Source organism: Sorex araneus, chromosome 2 (assembly GCF_027595985.1).
Source record: "Sorex araneus isolate mSorAra2 chromosome 2, mSorAra2.pri, whole genome shotgun sequence".
Taxonomy (NCBI): Eukaryota; Metazoa; Chordata; class Mammalia; order Eulipotyphla; family Soricidae; genus Sorex; species Sorex araneus.
This window is the reverse complement of record NC_073303.1, coordinates 33,326,113-33,344,497: the sequence shown is the minus strand read 5'-3', so window position 1 is coordinate 33,344,497 and position 18,385 is coordinate 33,326,113. Positions and strand designations below refer to the sequence as shown.

At 58.3% G+C, this 18,385-nt stretch overlaps 2 protein-coding genes across 5 annotated transcripts; both read right to left on the bottom strand.

Moving 5' to 3' along the window:
- Nucleotides 1-367: 367 nt before the first annotated feature.
- PPP1R18 (protein phosphatase 1 regulatory subunit 18) lies at nucleotides 368-11,980 on the bottom strand. 3 transcript variants are annotated; one of them, XM_055129483.1, is made up of 4 exons: nucleotides 11,288-11,980; nucleotides 8,579-10,199; nucleotides 3,006-3,213; nucleotides 368-1,242 (listed from the first exon to the last, which is right to left on the bottom strand). In XM_055129483.1, exons 2-4 carry the CDS (start codon nucleotides 10,169-10,171, stop codon nucleotides 1,223-1,225), a joined length of 1,821 nt encoding a protein of 606 aa, XP_054985458.1. In that variant the 5' UTR covers nucleotides 10,172-10,199; nucleotides 11,288-11,980; the 3' UTR covers nucleotides 368-1,222. The 3 variants fall into 3 exon arrangements, with proteins under 3 accessions (XP_054985458.1, XP_054985456.1, XP_054985457.1); XM_055129481.1 differs by lacking the exon at nucleotides 11,288-11,980 and adding an exon at nucleotides 11,147-11,251; XM_055129482.1 differs by lacking the exon at nucleotides 11,288-11,980 and adding an exon at nucleotides 10,825-11,120.
- A 34-nt stretch (nucleotides 11,981-12,014) lies between these two features.
- On the bottom strand, nucleotides 12,015-15,129 carry NRM (nurim). Of its 2 annotated transcripts, XM_004619598.2 has the most exons (4): nucleotides 14,988-15,129; nucleotides 14,278-14,474; nucleotides 12,995-13,171; nucleotides 12,015-12,507 (listed from the first exon to the last, which is right to left on the bottom strand). In XM_004619598.2, the coding sequence occupies exons 1-4, from the start codon at nucleotides 15,118-15,120 to the stop codon at nucleotides 12,226-12,228; spliced, it is 789 nt and encodes a 262-aa protein (XP_004619655.1). In that variant the 5' UTR covers nucleotides 15,121-15,129; the 3' UTR covers nucleotides 12,015-12,225. The 2 variants fall into 2 exon arrangements, with proteins under 2 accessions (XP_004619655.1, XP_004619657.1); XM_004619600.2 differs by lacking the exon at nucleotides 12,995-13,171.
- Between the last annotated feature and the right edge of the window lie 3,256 nt (nucleotides 15,130-18,385).

The window sequence follows — 18,385 nt, the reverse complement described above, 5'->3', positions numbered from 1 at the left end:
TTTGATATGCCAAAAACAGTAACAACAGGTCTCACAATGAGAGACGTTACTGATGCCCGCTCGAACAACTCGATGAGCAATGGGATGACAGTGACAGTGACAGTGGCTTTTTGGGTCACATCTGGCTCTGCACTCAGGAATTACTCCTGGCGGTGCTTGGGGCACCATTTGGGATGCTGGGAATCGAACCCGGGGCAGCCATGTGCAAGGCAAATGCCCTCCCTGCTGTGCTACCACTCCAGCCCCTTGGTCACTTCTTCTTCAGGACAAGTGGGAAGCTGAGCAAGGCTGAGAATGAGGAACTCCGGGCCTCCCTCTACCTGCGCCTCCCGAGCCTGTACCGCCCCAAAAGGAAAAGCAGTTGAAGTCTTGGAGAAAGCTCCATTTTATTATAGAAAGTTAATAAAAAAAAAAAAAACATCAAAAACTGGGCAATTAACAACAATATAGAAACGGGGGAAGTTGAGGTGCCGTGTTCGCCACCCCACACCTTACGATTCAATTCGATCGTGACTCACGAGAGGGAACAGAATTAAATAACCGTAAAGGGGAGACAGTTAAGATGCACACAGCCTTCCCTCTTGGAGAAAGCCGAGACTCAGAAATACTGAGCAAACGTGGAGGAAGCCACACCGCAGTCACTCCAGTGAGGCGACAGCAGGAGACAGGGCAGAGGAGTCCACACGGACGGGGCAAGTAGGCATGGCTTGTAAACGTGGGACTTTGGCAGGTGGCGCTGGGAGCGGGTGGTGTGGGCAGGGGGGAGGCGGGAGCTGTAAACAGAGGGCCAGTGACACTGGACAGGACGGGGTGCCTGGGTGTGAGTGGGGGCCAGGCCACTCAGGGGGACATGAGTGCTGATGGCAGAGAGCCCCTGGCGGGTGAAGAGTCAGAAGTGCTGCGAGGAAGGTGAGCTGCGCCCGCGGAGATGGAGGGGTGCTCCACCTGCACCCTTGCCCTCATGACCGGTGCTCCCCCCAGGGCTCGTGTTCACTCCAGGACACGCCAGCACACACCAGTGTGACCCCCACCCCAGTGACCCGGGGTGAGGGTGGGAATGGGGCAACTGCCCTCAGGAAACAGGAGGAGGAAAACAAGTGGGAAGACCTCGGTCGCCCTTCCCTGCAAGGCTCATTCTCAGGGTCCGTCTGCTCTGAATCTTCGGGGCTCTCGGCTCTTCAGTTCTGGAAGGAGTGAGGTAGAGCCCCAGGTGGGAAGAGGGTCACCTACGGCAGGACTCATCTGCGGGAGAGAAACAGGACTCAGAGATGGCCCTGCCCCCCGCCCCTCCCCGTCAGCCCTCCGCAGGTCAGGGGGCAGAGATGCACCTGATCACATCTTCCCAGCTCTGAGAGCTCGCTACTACCCAGAACAGCTGCCACCACTCACTGAGCTTGTATTCTATACCAAGACTCCCAATAACACACTTCACAGTAACCCCAGGGGAAGTTAAGAAATCTGATATCCGAGGCTGGAGGGAGTTTGCCTTGCACGCAGCAGACCTGGGTTCAATTCCCAGCATCCCATATGGTCCCCTGAGCACTGCCAGGAGGAATTCCTGAGTGCAGAGACAGAAGTAACCCCTGTGCATCGCCGAGTGTGACCCAAAAAGAAAAGAAAAAAAGAAAAAGAAATCTGATGTCCATGGGGCCAGAACGATAGTACAGTGGGTTGGGCAGTTGCCTTGCATGCAGCCGACCTGGGTTCAATCCCCAGCATTCCATATCCATATGGTCCCGTGAGTACTCCAAAACCTTAGGAGACGTTGGCGGGGAGCAATAGTAGAGTGGGTAGGAGACTTGCTTTGCATGCAGTCAACCAGATTCAATTTCTGGCATCCCAGGAGTGATCCCTGAGATTCAAGACTGGAGTAGAGGGGCCAGAGCGATAGCACAGTGGGTAGGGCGTTCGCCTTGCACGCGGCCGACCCGGGTTCAATCCCCGGCATCCATATGGTCCCCCAACCACCGCCAGGAGTAATTCCTGAGTGCAAAGCCAGGAGTAACCCCTGACCATCGCTGGGTGTGACCCAAAAAGCAAAAAAAAAAAAAGACTGGAGTAGAGACTGGAGTAAGCATGCCCAGGTTTGGCTCCCGAAACCCAGGAATCAAACCAACCCTGGAGGACAGCTAAAAGGGCTGTGCACTTGCTTTGTATGCAGGAAGCCCGGGTTTGACCTCCAGCATATAGCGTGGTGCTTCCTGCCCTGTCTGGAGTGCCCCTGAGCAATATGCCAGGAGTCATTGACACTATGACACAAAAACAAACAAAACCTGGGCCAGAGAGCAAGCACGTAGGCGCTTGCCTTGCTTGTAGCCAACATGGGTTTGATCCCCGGCATGCAGACGGTCTCCCAAGCACTTCCAGAAGTGATCCCTGAGTGCAGAGCCAAGCACGTACCGCCCCCAGGGAAAAAACAAAACAAAACAAAACAAAACAAAACATCTTAACCCTATCAAAAAGGTCGAGGGCTGAGAGAGTATTCATGAAGACCTGAGTTCAGCTCCCTCAGACAAACAAAAAATACACTCAAGTACCAGTTAGTATTAATCCTGTTTCATAAAGAATAAACTGAGCCATAGGTTGAGTCCCTGAGGCCGTACCACAGAGGTCATACGGGATTCAAACCCAAACCCAGCCGTTATAACCAGTGGTTTTGTTTGTCTTGTTTGGGGGCAACACACCCGGCTATGCTCCTGGCTCCGCACTCAGGAATTACTCCTGGAGGTGCCGTCTGGATGGAATGCCAGGGATCGAACCTGCAGGACTCTCGCTCCGACCCTATGTTTTAGCCACTCCGAGAAAGCCCTGGTTATGAAATCTGATGATTCGCTAGGATTCACTAGGATTGGCTTCCCCGGGCCTCAGCTGCTGCATCTGTTAAGGGAATGATTCGGACCCGGAGCCAAGCCTCTCTAGAAATTCTGCCCTTCCCTTGGTCCCTCCTGGGGTGCAATGACCGCACTCAACACCAGGGGGCGCAGGGGCCGGCGGAAACTGCTCACCCACGAACAGAGCCTTGGTGCGCAGCCCGCCCTGGAGCTCCCGCTGCAGCAGCAGCTCTTCCTCATCCTCGTCGTCGTCGGGCTGCGCAGCTGGGGGGTTGGGGGGGCTGGGGGCCTCGGGCTCCGGGCCCAGCTCCGCCAGCACCGAACTCTCGGACGGGTATTGGTACGTAGTCTCCAGGGCTGTCTCGCTGAAGGAGATCTTGAGCTGAGAACGGCAGAGGCGGGAGGAGGAGAGATCACTAGGAGCGGGCGCGAGGTAGGGCTGCGGGGGGACCGGCTTTGAGGTCCTCAGGGACCGTTTGCGCCGTTCACTCTGCCATCCAACCACCCAACTCTCCTTTCCGTACCGCCGTTCTGGGGCTGGGAGGTGGCTGAAGGGCTGGAGAGTGTTTTTTTTTTTTTCTTTTTGGGTCACACCTGGTGATGCACAGGGGTTACTCCTGGCTTTGTGCTCAGGAATTACTCCTGGCGGTGCTCAGGGAACCATATGGGATGCTGGGACTCGAACCTGGGTCGGCCGCGTGCAAGGCTAACGCCCTACCCGCTGTGCTATTGCTCCAGCCCCTGGAGAGCGTTTTTTTGTTCGTTTGGTTTTTTGTTTTTTTGGGTCACGCTCGGCGATGCTCAGAGGGGTTTCTCCTGGCTCTGTACTCAGGAATTACTCCTGGCGGTGCTCAGGGGACCATATGGCATGCTGGGAATCGAACCCAGGTCCGCCGCGTGCAAGGCAAATCCCCTACCCACTGTGCTATCGCTCCAGCACGGTGAGCTTGCCATGTCTGGGTTCCACAAGCACCCCCTCCCCCACACTGAATGATGCCTCAGCACCCATGGGTGTGGCCCAAGGCAGCAACAAAATATGCTGCCTCTTTAAACCCCTCATTCCCCTTCAATTATATTTCAAAAACAGCAGACTTTGGCCTGAGCTTTGGCAGTGTCCCAGGTGGCAGAAGGGAGGCACACAAGACCAAGGTCCTCCTCTTGAAAAGAAATAAAACTAGGGGCTGGAGCAATAGCACAGCGGGTAGGGCGTTTGCCTTACACGCGGCCAACCCAAGTTCAATTCCCAGCATCCCATATGGTTCCCTGAGCAACACCAGGGGTGATTCCTGAGTGCAGAGCCAGGAGTAACCCCTGTGCATTGCCAGGTGTGACCCAAAAAGCAAAGAAAAGAAAAGAAATAAAACTACACAGAAAGAAGTCCTGGTTTCAGAATGGAATCTCTGGTTCCCCCGGGAGCCATCAGGAAGACCGTCCAGCGAAGGTGAGGAAGGCGTCCCAGGCAAAGGTGCTGTGCATGGATTTCCATCACGAAATCCCTCTCGCTGCTTGGGACACCCAGAATTCTGGACACCAGTGCCTCCCGCTCCCTGGCTCCGCTCCTGTGGTGGGTGTGGATCCCGCAAGGGGTGGGAGGCCCGGGAGATGAGAGGAGGCCCGGAGAAGCCACAGATGAAGGGCTCTCACCCCTGGCCACAGGGGAGAAGGTGAAGTGCTGAGGTGACAGGGCAGAGAGGAAAGTCCGTGTAAACATGGTAGGGGTGGCGACACCTCGGGGACATGCAAAGGCGAAAGGCCAGAGAGAATCTTCAGGGGCCAGAAAGTCCTATGGAAATACCCCAGCTCCAGACCAGCGGAGCCCTACTGTTCCCAGAGCCTGCCCACCCTTCCCACCTGTCCTCCTAAGTGCTCCAGGTGGGAAAGGGGAGGTGGGATGAACTCTGGGACGCAAAGTGATTAAGGAGACACACAGGCCGAGTTCACAGGAACTGCTCAAAAAGGATTGAAAAGTGTGATTTAGGGGCTGGAGCGATAGCACAGCGGGTAAGGCGTTTGCCTTGCATGCAGCTGACCTGGGTTCTATTCCCGGCATTCCAAAGGGTCCTCCAAACACCAACAGGAGTAATTCCTGAGTGCAGAGCCAGGAGTAACCCCTGTGCATCGCGGGGTGTGACCCAAAAAGCAGGCACTGCACTGCACTGTCGTCCCATTGTTCATCGATTTGCTTGAGCGGGAACCACTAACGTCCCCATCGTGAGACTTGCTGTTACTGTTTTTGGAATATGAATATGCCACGGGGCTGGAGCGATAGCACAGCAGTAGGGTGTTTGCCTTTCATGCGGCCGACCCGTGTTCGATTCCTCCGCCTCTCTTGGAGAGCCCGGCAAGCTACCGAGAGTATCGCGCCCACAAAGCAGAGCCTGGCAAGCTACCTGTGGCCTATTGGATATGCCAAAAACATTAACAAATAAGTCTCACAATGAGAGACATTACTGGTGCCCACTCGAACAAATCGATGAGCAATGGGATGACAGTGACAGTGACAATGATAGTGAATACGCCACAGGTAGCTTGTCAGGCTCTGCCGTGCGGGCGGGATACTCTCGGTAGCTTGCCAGGCTCTCTTGCCGGGATGGAGGAATCGAACCCGGGTCCGCCGCGTGTAAGGCAAACGCCCTAGCCACTGTGCTATCACTCCAGTCCCCCCCCCAAAAAAAGGGGTGATTTACTCAGGCCTTTCCCCTGTCCAGAAACGGGCTTCGACTCTGCAGAGCTGGAGCTCCGCAGTATCTTAAGGAAAGAAGGGCTAGCGTGCAGCTGGGCCATGGTTGCTTAAGTTGAACTGATGACAGGTGACACACCCTGATCAGGAACTCTGCACTGGCTCCCCACAGAAAGCCAGAGTCTGGCCAGGACGTGCAGGGGCTCCCAGCGCACCTCCCACTCCTGTCTCCAGCCAGATGGACCATTTCCTCCAGGAGTCCTGTCCCTCTCAGGTGCCCTTCTACCAGGAATACTCCCTGAACAGCCACTCCAACCCCTCTCAGACAGGGGTCAGAGGTCCTCCTGTCATCTTCCGGCCCTTAAGGTTCCAGTTATCCCATTCTAATTCCTCCCTTACTCACTTTCCACCACTTTCCCTCAGAAAATTTACTGATCTGCTCTCCTGTGTCTGCGTTACATAAGAACATGAAGGGAGAGGCCGAGACATACTACGGGAATCGGGTGCTCGAGTTGCATGTGGGCAACCCCGGTGTGACCTTATTGTCCCCGGGCCTGCAAGGTCTGATCCCTGAATGCAGAGCCTGGAGTAAGCCCTGAGTACTGCCAGGTGTGACCTACCCATCCGCCCCGCCTCCCCCCCCCCAGAAAACATGAACATGAAAGTTGCTACACTGGATAAGGTGAGGGCTCAGGCAGACCCAAGTAAAGGCTGATGCTGGGGGGACAGTGTGGGGAGGGCCAGTCCAGGCTCTACACTTCCCCGCCCCCCCCAAATACAATAAATCTATGGCACAGCTCATAGAATCCAGTGGCGGTCACCAGACTTTTTGCAGCCCCGAGTTTCAAAAGGGACCTATTCTGGTTCTGCTACTGACACATCTACCCAAACTTCTTGGTTTTTTTTTTTCTTTTTTTGGGGTCACACTCAGTGATGGCTCAAGGGTAACTCCTGGCTCAGCACTCAGGAATTACTCCTGGTGGTGCTTGAGGGACCATATGGGATGCTGGGAATCGAACCCGGGTTGGCAAACACCCTAGCCGCTGTGCTATCACTCCAGTCCCCTTCTTGGCAACTTCTGGGATGGGTAACAAGCCCTGTCGCTTGCCACCCACTCTAAACCAAGATTCATTTCCTCTAAACTCAATTTCTGTCGGTGTCCCCTGAACTCACGTCTCATCTCCCCCATCCCAGCTTCTGACTGGGCTTCTCAGGAATGCAGCCTCTGCACGGGAGGGGGGGTGAGTACACGAGGGGTGACTCATTTGCTCCTCTCTCATCAGCTATATAAGGTCACAAGGGGGCCGGGGAGGGGAGGAGCTGGTCTCCGCCATAGAGAGGGGCCTCTGGGGCAGGGCAACCCTCCACCCCCACCCCTGCGCGGTCCAGCCCTGGGATTCTCTCCTGATAGGATTTGCCTGATGGAATGAGCCTGCTAACAGGAGTTATTTAGGGAAGGGGGGGCAGGATCCCCCGCTCTCTGAGCCAGCAGGTTGTGACAGGCGACAGAGGGCATGTCCACCGGCTGAGCTGGAGCCGGAGATGAAGCCGGCCTGAGGCAGGAGCAGGGCAGGTGTCGGGGCCGGAGACTGGGCAGCTCTTCCCCTCCCCACCCCCACCCTGCAGCCGCTTCCTCCTTCTCTCACCACATCCTGCGCTGAGTCCTGGCAGGCCCAGGGCCCAGCCTTCCCCACGCACCCCACCAGCCTTCCGGCCCCCCACCCAGGCTTCCTGTTTGGGCGATCTGCTTCCGGCTCGCTGCCCCCTGACCTCCGTCTCGTCACCGTCACTGGCCCCACTCTCCGGCCCATGCTTTGGGCCTCCCATGCCTCAGTGGGAAGGAATGAATCCCTCCCGTGCCTTTGTCCTGACCAACCTTCTCCTGATCCTCCTTAGCCCAAGGGGAAGGAGAACCAGAGTGGGGCCCGGCGGGGTCCCAGGAGGCTGCCCTGGGGGACCAAGGGACCAGCAAGCTTCAGCTGGGTCTTTCGTCCAGACACAAAACTGGAGACTCCGAGGGGCCCCCAGCCCCGAGGGCAGGGCTCCCACTTTCCTCCTTTTGCAAGATTTGCAAGCAGAACAAGACTGGCACTGGCGAATGGGGGAGGGGCCAGGCCAGGGTGGTGGGGAGGAGGTGGGGGGAAAGTCCGTTACTGCACCCACTTCCCCTGAAGACCTCCCGCTCCGCGGGCCTGGCTCCCCACCCGTCTCCAACTCCACGGTACTTCCCAGCTCGGCCCTGCTTTGGGTACAAGATGTCCAAAGTCACTTCTCTTTTCTACCAAGGACAGGGAGAGGCGAGTGTGGCAGGAAGAGGGGAAAACTGATGGCTAAGCTGGGAGGAGGGCCCTTCCCCCCCCCAGGAAGCCTGCAGGGCGGGGGGCATTTGGGAAGAGGAGAAGGCGTTTCTTGTCCCAGGAGAGAAGGGAGCACTGTCTGAGGCAGCGGCCCCGGGGGGGTGTGCAACCCCGAGGTCACCCACTTCAAATGGCCTCTGTGTGTCTCTCCCAGGGGGCAGACTGGGGGTTCCAAAGCCTTCTCTCTGCTCGTTTTGGCCAGACTTCCCCTGCCCTCCCCCGCTGTCCGCGGCTGTCCTTTCTTGCTCTCCTTCTTGCCACTGGGACCTTCCCTCACTGCCACCCTTCCGAGAACCCCAGAACCTTCTGCTTCTGGGCCACATTCTCACCCTGGCCCCTGCAAGTGCTTTCTGGGGTGCACAGGGCCACGCCCTCGGACTCTCCAGGCCCAGGTCTGGGCTCAGGCTCCTGCCAGCTGGGCTGGGCCGGGTCACTAACTCAGAGGAAAGGGAGAGAGAAGTGCGGGAACTCCGACACGGAGGGCAGGCAGAGAGAGAGAGCGGCTAGGCACATCACGCACACGGGACAGGGCAGCAGGGCTGGGCAGGCAGGACGCTGGGAGCTGGAGGAGGGGAAGGAGGAAGGGGGTGGGGGCCGGAGGAAGGGGGGCGGCAGAAAGGAAGAATGGAGGAGACCCGGTATAAGAAAGCCAGACTGGGCCCCAGACCCGCCGAGGGGGCGCCCAGGAAGTGTGCTCGGCTGCTCCCTACCTGTTTGTGGTGCCTCTCAGGGGACCCCTTGGCCAGGCAGCTGCGGCTGAGGCGGAGGTATCCCCCGAGGACCAGGATCTCCTCTGCAGTTGGGTACCGCTTCTTGCCGGCCCCGGGCGCGGCTGCATCCGCTGAGGCCGGGCTGGCTGGGGAGGCGGGGGCCGCGGCGGGCACGGACCGCCGGGGGTTGACGGTGAAGGTGTGTCCGCTGCGGCGGGGGGTTCCCACCCCGGGCCCTGGCTTCACCCCATAGAACAGGCGGCTCATGAGGGCATCCCCAGGAGGCTGGGGAGCAGGAGGGGCTGGGGGTGCGGGAGAGAGAGGCGCTGATGGGGGTGGCCGGAGGGCCCCTGCTTCCTCTTCCTGCTGCTTCGGGCCTCGAGGCCCAGCATCCTCTGCAGGGAGGGGGGCGGGCGCGGAGCTGGGGCTCTGTGGGGTGCCCAGAGGCCTGCTCTGAACCCCAGCCCCCGCCTCCTCAGCTTCTCCTCTGCGGGGTCCCCCCAGCCCCACGTGCTTCTCCGGAGGTTCTGGTTGCGGAATCAGAGTCTCCGTGTCCCTGGGTGTCCATTCTCGAAGCTTCGCAGAGTTCAGGGTCCATTTCCACCCCTCGGTCAGCCTCAGGCCCTTGTCACCATCCTCCACAGGGCTGGGCCTCGGCTCCGCTGCCTCCTCCGCTCGGCTAGCGAGGTGCTCCGGTCCTTCCCGTGTCGGGGCCTCGGAGGGCCCCGGGCAGCTTCCCGGGGGGACCCTGGCACCCTGCAGCTCGGCTCGGCTCCCACATTCCTCCAGGCAGTCTCTGCCGGCTTCGCCCAGTCTCCGCCTCCACTCAGGAGCCTCCAGCTGTACCAAACTTTGTTCTGGTGCCTCTCCGGAGTCCGGCCTCCATTTCTGGCCCTCGGGCAGGCCCAACTTCTGGTCGCCAAGCCCCGGGGGACTCAGTCTATTTTCGACACCTTCTTTTCTCTGGGGACTTTGCTCTTGGGGCTCTGCTGCTCTCAGGAGCCTCTCCGGGGCTTCCCCGGGGCTCAGCCTCCTGGAGGCCTCGGCCAACCTGGAGCTCTGGTCTCTAGCCTCTCCGGGGCTCTGCCTCCAGTCCCGGGGCTCGGAAGGCCGGGGGCTCGACTCTCGCGCTCCCCCTGGCCCTAGGCCGCTCTCTCTGGCCCCCCTGGCAGACGGCCTTTCCTCTCTAGATTCTCTTCCCTTGGGGCTCTGATCCCGACTCTCCCCGGGGCTGGCTTTCCGCTCCGCAGGCCTCCGCTCGGCGAGTTCTTCGGCCCGCTGCTGCTGCTGCTGCTGCTGCTGCTGCTGCCTCTCCTGCCGGATGAATCGATTCTGGTGCACCGGCCCGATGGCCTCCAGGAGCACCGCCGGCTCGTCTGGGGCGGGAGGGCCAGCCTCAGTCGTCCCAGGCGCAGGGCTCGGCTCTCCAGGAGACACGCCCAGCTTGGCGCGGCGACGCTCCAGGAGCCCCCTCTTCCAGGCTGGCATCTGGGACAGCCGCTCCCTCTCGGCCTTCTCCCGACCTCGAATGGCCGCCTCCTCCTGCCGGCGCCGGGCTAGCAGCTGGAGCTTCCAGTCAGGCATGGTGGCCATGATGTCCCGGGGCTGAGGGTGCGGAGCACTGGAGACAGAGAACGGGAAGGAGAAGCTCAGCCAGGGCTCAGGGGGTCAGCTGGGGATGGGGAGGGAGGAAGTGTCCAGAGCCGGGCTGGGACACAGGGCGCAGGAGCCAGGGCGAGGCCTGAGGGAAAGAGCCCTGAGGGGGAGGGCAGAGAGAGGGGGAAACTGAGGAAGTGAATGAAGGAAAAGCTGTGGGCTGAGCTGAAGCAAGAGGCGGGGAGGCTCAGAGCACAGGCCGGAGTCCTGATGGGGGGCTGGCCCCCCAGGGTTACAGGGACCCAGGACCATGTGAGGGATGTTAGCAGGGAGAGGGGTTCCGAGCGGGCCCACGAGGAGAGCGGAAAGCCAGGGTTTGAGGGTCGGCCAGCCCCATCCGACAGGGTGAGAGGGAAGAGATGGGGCGGCGGGGGAAAACGAGGCGCCGAGTGACCCGGTCCAGGCGCAGGGAAGGAAGCAGGGGCGGCAGCGGGCAGGGAGCTGGGCGGCTGCGGCCAGCGCGTCTCGGCGCAGCTCCCCGAGGCCCCGGCTCCCCGTCCAGCCCCACGCGGGCCCCGCCTCACGGCCCCCCCAGCCCCCCAGCCTCCCTTAGTCCCCCCCACTCCGCTCCAGGCCGGCCGGGGAAATACCCTCCCGCGGGAACTCTCCGGCGCCCAGCTCCGCGGCTGCCAGCGCCTTCTCAGGACCCGGCCGTCCATCCCGCCGTCCCGCCGGCATCGGGCGGCCCCCCACCCCTCGGGAGGGTAGGGGGGCCCCGTCCACGCCTCTGATCTCAGAGCCGGGTCTCCCCGCTCCGGGAGCCCCGACAGGGCCGGCCACCAGCACCCCGTGCGGACCGCACGGACCAACAATCTCGGCACAAAGAAGAGACGGACAGGACAGCTCGGGGTCCGGCAGCGGGGAGCCCCCCCCTCCCCAAGCCTGAGCCTCCCCCCACCCCTGTCAACTCACACGCCGCGGGGCTCCCGGGGGCAGGGTGCGGAGGAGCCTGGCGCCCGGAGAGAGGAAGAGGAGGAGAGAGGGATCGAGGGAGATCCGGAGCCGGGGGAGGGGACGAGGGAGGGGAGCCGGGGGAGGGACGGAGACAGAGACCTGGGGGCCGGGCGGGGGGCGGCGACCGCTTTGTCTGAGGACAATGGGGAGAGCGAAGGGGGCGCCGGGCCGAGCCCGGGAGGGGCGGGGCCTCGCCCCCGCGGACCCCTAGGCGCTGTCCGGTGGTTCCCTCCGCCCGGCCCCGGGGGACCCGGAGGTCCAGACCCCGCAGCCCGCCCCGGCAGGGCGGCGGCCCGTGACTCAGGCCCCCGAGGGAGCGGGGAGGAAGCGCAGCTGCCGGGAGCGGCCCGCCCTGCCCTGGTCCCCGCGCTCCGGGCGCCTTTGTTACGGCGGGCGCGGGGCGCGGCGCTGCCCCCCCCCACACACACCCGGGACCCCCCCAAGCGGCCTCAGCGGGGAGACGAGGGGCGCGGGGATGCCGGAGAGTGACCGCCGCCCGCGGTCGCCAGAGGGCGCGGTCCCGGCCCCGGGTCGAGCCCCCGGCGGCAGCTCTGCGGCCGGAGACGCTCGGGACCGCTTCCAAGTGTCGGAAAACCAAGCGGGAGTTTATTTGACCGCCGCGCGGACCCGACGACACCCCAACAGAGTGGGAGAAGGATCAAAACTGGGGTTCGAGAGCAAGGCTTGTGGCGGGGCGGGGGTTTCTAAGGAGATGCCTGCTGCAGCGGCCGCTGCCCGCAAACTTGCTGACTGGTCCAGGGAGTCGGGAGGTGTCGCAGAGGTAACAGGTTGCCCCCCCCCCACCCCCGCACCCCTCCCGGTCCGGAGACAGTGGTTCCCCCATTTCCTTGCCGCTGAGAAGTGGACCAGCGAGTGTCTACGGCTGGATTTAGGCTGAGCGGTCGGAACAGGGCAACCCACAGCCCCTTCATTCAGTTCATCAATCTGGGCTTCCAGGCTGAAGCAGGCGGCACCGGGCAACAAAGGACTTGAAACTTGACGGGGACAGGAAGAACAGCGCTTGAGAGCAGCGTCCCTCACTCGGCATCCCCCTCCTGGGGCCGGGAAAGCAAGTGCAGTTTCCTCTGCAGCTGGGCCCGGAGGTAGCGGAGGTCCTGCTGGTCAAGTCCGTGCGCCAAGCCCAAGTAGATGGTCAGGAGCAGTGCAAGGAGGAGGCGATCGGTGCCCAGCGTGGGCACCACCCACAGCACCGTCAGCAGCTCCACACACACCGGGTGGCGCAGGTGAGAGAAGAGTCGCAGAGCCCTGGGAGACTTCAGGGCCAGAGGCTCACCCAGTCCCAACACGTGGTAGTACACCTAAGAGAGGAAAGTTTCGGGGGAAACGGAGTCAAGCCCCTTCGCATGGCAGCATCAGGCAAAGGAACCGCCCGCTGAGGTCTGGGCCCGACTCCATCTTTGATTCATGAACCTTCCCCAGGTGCAGGAGACTTATGGTTCCTGGCTTTTGAGAGAGGACTGACTGGAGAGCTAAGGGGAGCTGGGTAAGGGGATGGAAAGGGGAAAGAGACAACATGGGAGGGGGAGAGGGAACTCCCTGGAAGGGAAGGAGGGGGGGCTGGAGAGATAGCACAGCGGCTAGGGCATTTGCCTTGCATGCGGCCAACCCGGGTTTGATTCCCAGCATCCCATATGGTTACCCAAGTACCGCCGGGAGTAATTCCTGAGTGCATGAGCCAGGATAACCCCTGTGCATCACTGGGTGTGACCCCCCTCAAAAGAAAAAAAGCTTAAAAAAAAAAAAAGAAAGCATGGGCTGGGAGGAGAAAGGATCTGGTGGCCTCACCTGTTTGAGCCCCATGAGCTCAGCATAGTCAAAGACCAGAAGGATGCTGAAGATGAGGAGCCAGGAGATGACGTGGAGCACGAAGCAGAGGAGGGGCAGCCAGGTGGCCCAGGGCTCTGCCTGTACCTCCCATAACACAGGGCCTCTGGGTACCGGCTCCCAGTACCGCATTACCAGCTGCGGAAGAATGAGAGGCGGGGTGTGCGAACAGCCCACGGGGACACCAGGCTCAGAAGCTGCTCCACAGAGCTGGCCTAGAGCTCCCCCTCCACCCTGAGCATCACCCAAATACTCCTGTTCAGAATACCAGGAAGGGCTCCACAGACGTAAGGCTGACCTGTCCCTGTCCTGAGGACTTACAAAGGGGGCGATGGGGCAGTGACTGACCAGACAGGTACATAAAGGAGCCTTTGGCAAAGCATTCTTTGAAGACCTAGAAAGTTATTTATGTGACTTTTTGTTTGTTTGCTTGCTTGTTTGCTTTTTTGTTTGGGCTACACCCAGCAGTGCTCAGGGCTTACTCCTGGCTGTGAGCTCAGGGATTGCTCGCGGTGGGGTTTAGGGGTCCATATAGGGTGCCAGGGATCAATCTCAGGTTGGCTGCATGTACCCAGTGCACTATCTCTCTAGCTCTTGAGAGACCCAGTAAGTTCTGAAAAAGAGTCGTACTGGGGGGCCAGAGTAATGGTACAGAGGGCAAGGTGCTTGACTTGTACACTGTCATTTGATCCCTAGCACCATGTATGATCTTCCAAGTACTGCCAGGAGCAAGCCCTGAGCACTGCTGGGCGTGGTCTCCAAGCAATAACAACATAGAGTAGGATGAGGAGTTCAGAGGGGATCTCCTTCTGTGCACCATGAACAAAGTTACAATCGTGAGAATGCACTTGGTACTTGGGAATATCAAGGAGCACATCCTTCTTGATAAAGAGTTGGGTGTGTGCTGTGGAGAAATGGAAGCTGAGAGGGGCAGGAGTGATAGTTTGTCTTGCACACCTCCAACCTGGGTTCGATCCCTGGCATCCCATATGGTCCCCCAAGCACCACCAGGAGTAATTCCTGAGTGCAGAGCCAGGAGTAACCCCTGAATATCGCTGAGTGTGACCCAAAAATCAAAACAAAACAAACAAACAAAAAGAAATGGCAGTTTAGATTAGAGTCCTGAACACTCCAGTTCTCCAAAATCCCGTTTTATCAGAAGCTACGGTCTGCACCCTCCAATCTTGGCCATCCCTCCCGCACACTTGATTTCCCTTGGGGAACTTGGTTTGAGGGCCTCATACCTGCAAGGCCAGGGCAGTGCATGCCACATACAGTGACCTCTGAAGGACCCCACAGTACCGGGCCATCCATGCCTTCACGGTCTCAGTTGCCATGAGGCTGTGCTGGCCCACGAACAGGAGCAGGAGCCCCAAGTCCCAAGCCAGGGCGGCCAGGACGCTGCGATCCTGCAGAGCAGCCAGCCAGCCTTGGCGGGTGTCTAGGGGGTATTGGAGAAAAGGACAAGGTCAAGAAAGTGGAACACGCCTTCCCCCTTCTCCCCCCCTCACCTTGGGTTCCCCTAGTTAATTTCCCTTGGTGCTTTCGAGAGCTTTGATGCTTCCTCTTCAGGTTCTGCCCACCTCCGCTTCTCGTTCTTTCTATTTTCCCTCTGAACTGGGGAAGGGGCGTCGAAAGTAGTCACAAAGGCGGGCGAGAGGCCAGCTCGGATGGCGCCTCCCATCTCGGGTCTCGGAACACCCCTCTTCCGTAGTTCTCTTCACTTAAACTTCTCTGATCGCCCTTGGCCCCGCCTTCGGGGCTCCCCCTCCGCCCCCCACCCCTCCAAACCGCTAATCACAGAGTCCCAACTGGAACGCTCGGGTCTTCCCGCAGTTTCTCGGCGGCGCCGCTCAGGGTTTCAGTTCCCTCTCCGGGCGCCCCTGTCATTTGTCTCGAAACCCCGCCTCGCGCCCCGCCGGCAGCCCCACCTCCCGCCGTCCCGCCCGCTCACCCGCACCGCCGCTCTCCGCGACCCCTCCGAGAAGCGGCCGGAGGGAGGTGAAGCGCACGAACTCCACTCCGGTAGCAAAGGCCAGGATGAAAGAGGCGACGGCAACGGGAACCAGGAGCAGCGCGGGGGCCATGGCGAGCAGCGCAGGGGTGGGGAGGGAGGAGGGTTTGGGATTCCCGCGGCCGCAGGCCCCGCCCCGCCCGGGCCCCGCCCCGCAGCCCGGCCCGGCCGTGCAGGCTGGGGGCCAGCGCGCCGCGCGGGTGCGGGCTGGGTCGTGTGTGTGTTTCCCCGAGTCACAAAGGGAAGGTTCGAATCCCCCGGGAGAGGTGAGAAGGGGGAGAGGTGAGCCGGGCACGGGCGCTGGAGCAGCTCACGTGGCTCGAATCCCGGCTCTCCAGGTTTTCCCTGTTTAAAACGAAGCCGGTGCCCTGGCTCTGCACTCAGCAATTAGTCCTGGCGGTGCTGGGAGACCTTATGGGATACTGGGAATCGAACCCGGGGTCGGCCGCGTGCAAGGCAAACGCCCTACCCGCTGTGCTATCGCACAGCCCGAGTCCCTTTTCTTTGACAGCCTTGGCTAGCAGACAACCAGAATTAAAGGTTACAGACCTTGAGTTAACTGTTTAATGATATTGAAAGAGCAGTTCTGTTGATGCAGGTTGAGAACCAAAAGTTTCTCAATGACCTACTATTTTTTTCACCTATATAAAATTACCTCCGCGCCCCCCTCCCCAATCTTGTTTGTATCGGGGGAGAAAGTCACTAGGTTAGAGATATAGATGCAAGTAGCCACCTGGCCTTGATCTCAAAATCCTTTATGGTCCCCCACTCTGCTGGGAGTGATCCCTTCACACAGGCCCCCAGCTCCTCAGTGGAAGAATGCGTGGTTTACACAGGCGGAACTCTGGGTTGCAAGAACACAGTATTTCACAAGATAATGCTTTTTCTGTAACAGTTGTTGCCTTTCCGTTGCTAAGGGCAGAGAACTCTGTAATACTGAACTAATTCTTCTAATAATGCCGAAAGCAGTCGATTTGTAATTATGTTAAAAGTAAAAAATGTTGGGGGCTGGAGCGATAGCACTGCGGGTAAGGGCGTTTGCCTTGCATGCGGCCGACCCGGGTTCGAATCCTAGCATCCCATATAGTCCCCCCCGAGCACAGCCAGGAGTAATTCCTGAGTGCATGAGCCAGGAGTAACCCCTGTGCATGGCTGGGTGTGACCCAAAAAAAAAGTAAAAAATGTTAGGGGATAGTACATTTTCCTTGCAGTATCGACCTCGTCAGAACACTGCCAGGAGTAATTCCTGAGTGCAGAGCCAGGAATAACCCCTGAGTATTGCTGGGTGTGACCCCAAAAGAAAAAAAAAAGTGAAAACGTTAAAATATTTGTGAAACTTTATCATAGTTATGCTTTTATTCAAGCTTGTGATAATCAACTGACTTCACTCAGTTCCTCACTACTTTGACTCCACTTACCAGTCAGAAATCACCAATAGGAGTTAGAGAATAAGACAACTGGTAGGGTGCTTGCCTTGAACTAGGCTGATGTAGGTTTGATCCCCAGGACCCCAAAGGCTCCCTAAGCCACACCAGGAGTGATCCTTGAGCGCAGAGCCAGAAGTGAGTCCTGAGCACTTCCGGGTGTGGCGCAAAAACTACAACATTTAAGAAGAAATCAATATAGTAACATATTTTCCCTATAGAACAATTCATATTCAAATAGCTGTCAAGATTTTCTCCCTTATTTATTTATTTTGGTGGGTGGGCACACTTCGTGGTGCTCAGGATTTATTCCTGGCTCTGTGCTCAGGATCACTCCTGGAGGAGCTCAAGGAACCATTTGGGGTGCCAGGGATCAAGCCCAGGTGGCTGCATGCACAGTAGGCGGATACCCTATCAGCTGTACTATCTCTTCAGCCCTGTTCTCCTTTTGTACTGGTGGTGTAGCTGAAGCTGAGGCAGTACAGGGGTTAAGGTACCCGCCTTGCACACAACCCACCTGGGACTGATATGTTTCCCTGCAATCCCCAGCATCATCATGAGTGATCCATGATCCAGGAGTCAGCCCTGGGCACAGGCAGGTTTGGCCCCCAAACTAAACACCAAACAAGTATGGGAAGAGAGGGTGGGGAAACTGGGGACATTGGTCTTGGGAAATGTACACTGGTGAAGGGATGGGTGTTGGAAAATTATATAACTGAAACCCAATCGTGAACAACCTTGTAACTGTATCTCACTGTGATTCGATTAAAAAAATAACTAAATAAATAAAAATAAAAAATAAACAAGCCTGTAGCTGAGGACAGAATCTGTAGTCACAGTAACCAGAATCGCCACTGGATACTTAGATACCGTTAATTTAATGACCTCAATTTATAGAGAGAAAAAAACAGAGACTCCGCTAAGTTTCACCTGATGAAAATTAAAGAGCTATAAGCCAGCAGGCTCAGGGATAAGAACATTATCAGGCACCATTCCACAGGCTGTACATTCCTTCTTTGTGGAACTGAGTTCACCAGCCTCCTTTGAAAGGAAGCTATTGTGTACTCTAGCACACAGTTTGTTTTCTCCCAGTCCCTCCCCACCCTGTTCCAGAAAGTTGTTCAGAATGAAATATGAAGATCACAACTTTTTTTTTTTCTTTTTGGTCACACCCGACGATGCACTGGAGCGATGAACTGGAGTGAAAGCACAGTGGGTAGGGCGTTTGCCTTGCACGCCCAGGTTCGATTCCTCCATCCCTCTCGGAGAGCCCAGCAAGCTACCCAGAGTATCCTGCCCGCACGGCAGAGCCTGGCAAGTTCCCCGTGGTGTATTCTATATGCCAAAAACTAACAAGTCTTACAATGGAGACGTTACTGGTGCCAGCTCAAGCAAATCAATGAACAACAGGGACAACAGTGCTACGGTGCTACCCGGTGATGCACAGGGGCTACTCCTGGCTCTGCACTCAGGAATTACTCCTGGTGGTGCTCAGATCACAACTTTTTTTTTCTCTTGTTTTTTGGTCACACCTGGTGGTGTTTGTGTTACACTGGACAACTTCTTGCCACTGAAAATTAAGAGACAGGAGAGGATGGATTTAGGACACAGTGAAAGCTTTTAAACTGGAGACAGAAGCCAACAGCACAGCAGAAAGACCCCGAGCACTTTGGGAGGAGGCTTCCACATGAAACTCCAGCAAAGGGGGTTATTCCCCATCTTCTATATTTTTTTCTAATGAAGTGGGCACACACTTCTTAGTTTTCTCATTAAGTTTAGATGTAATTGCTTACCTTTAGGGTCATCCTGCTCAATTTGTCATTAGACAGATTGTCTCTCAGAATTGTACAGTGGTAATACGGTGGTTAGGATACAATCCCTGCCATCTCATATCCCTGAAGCACTCCAGGAGCA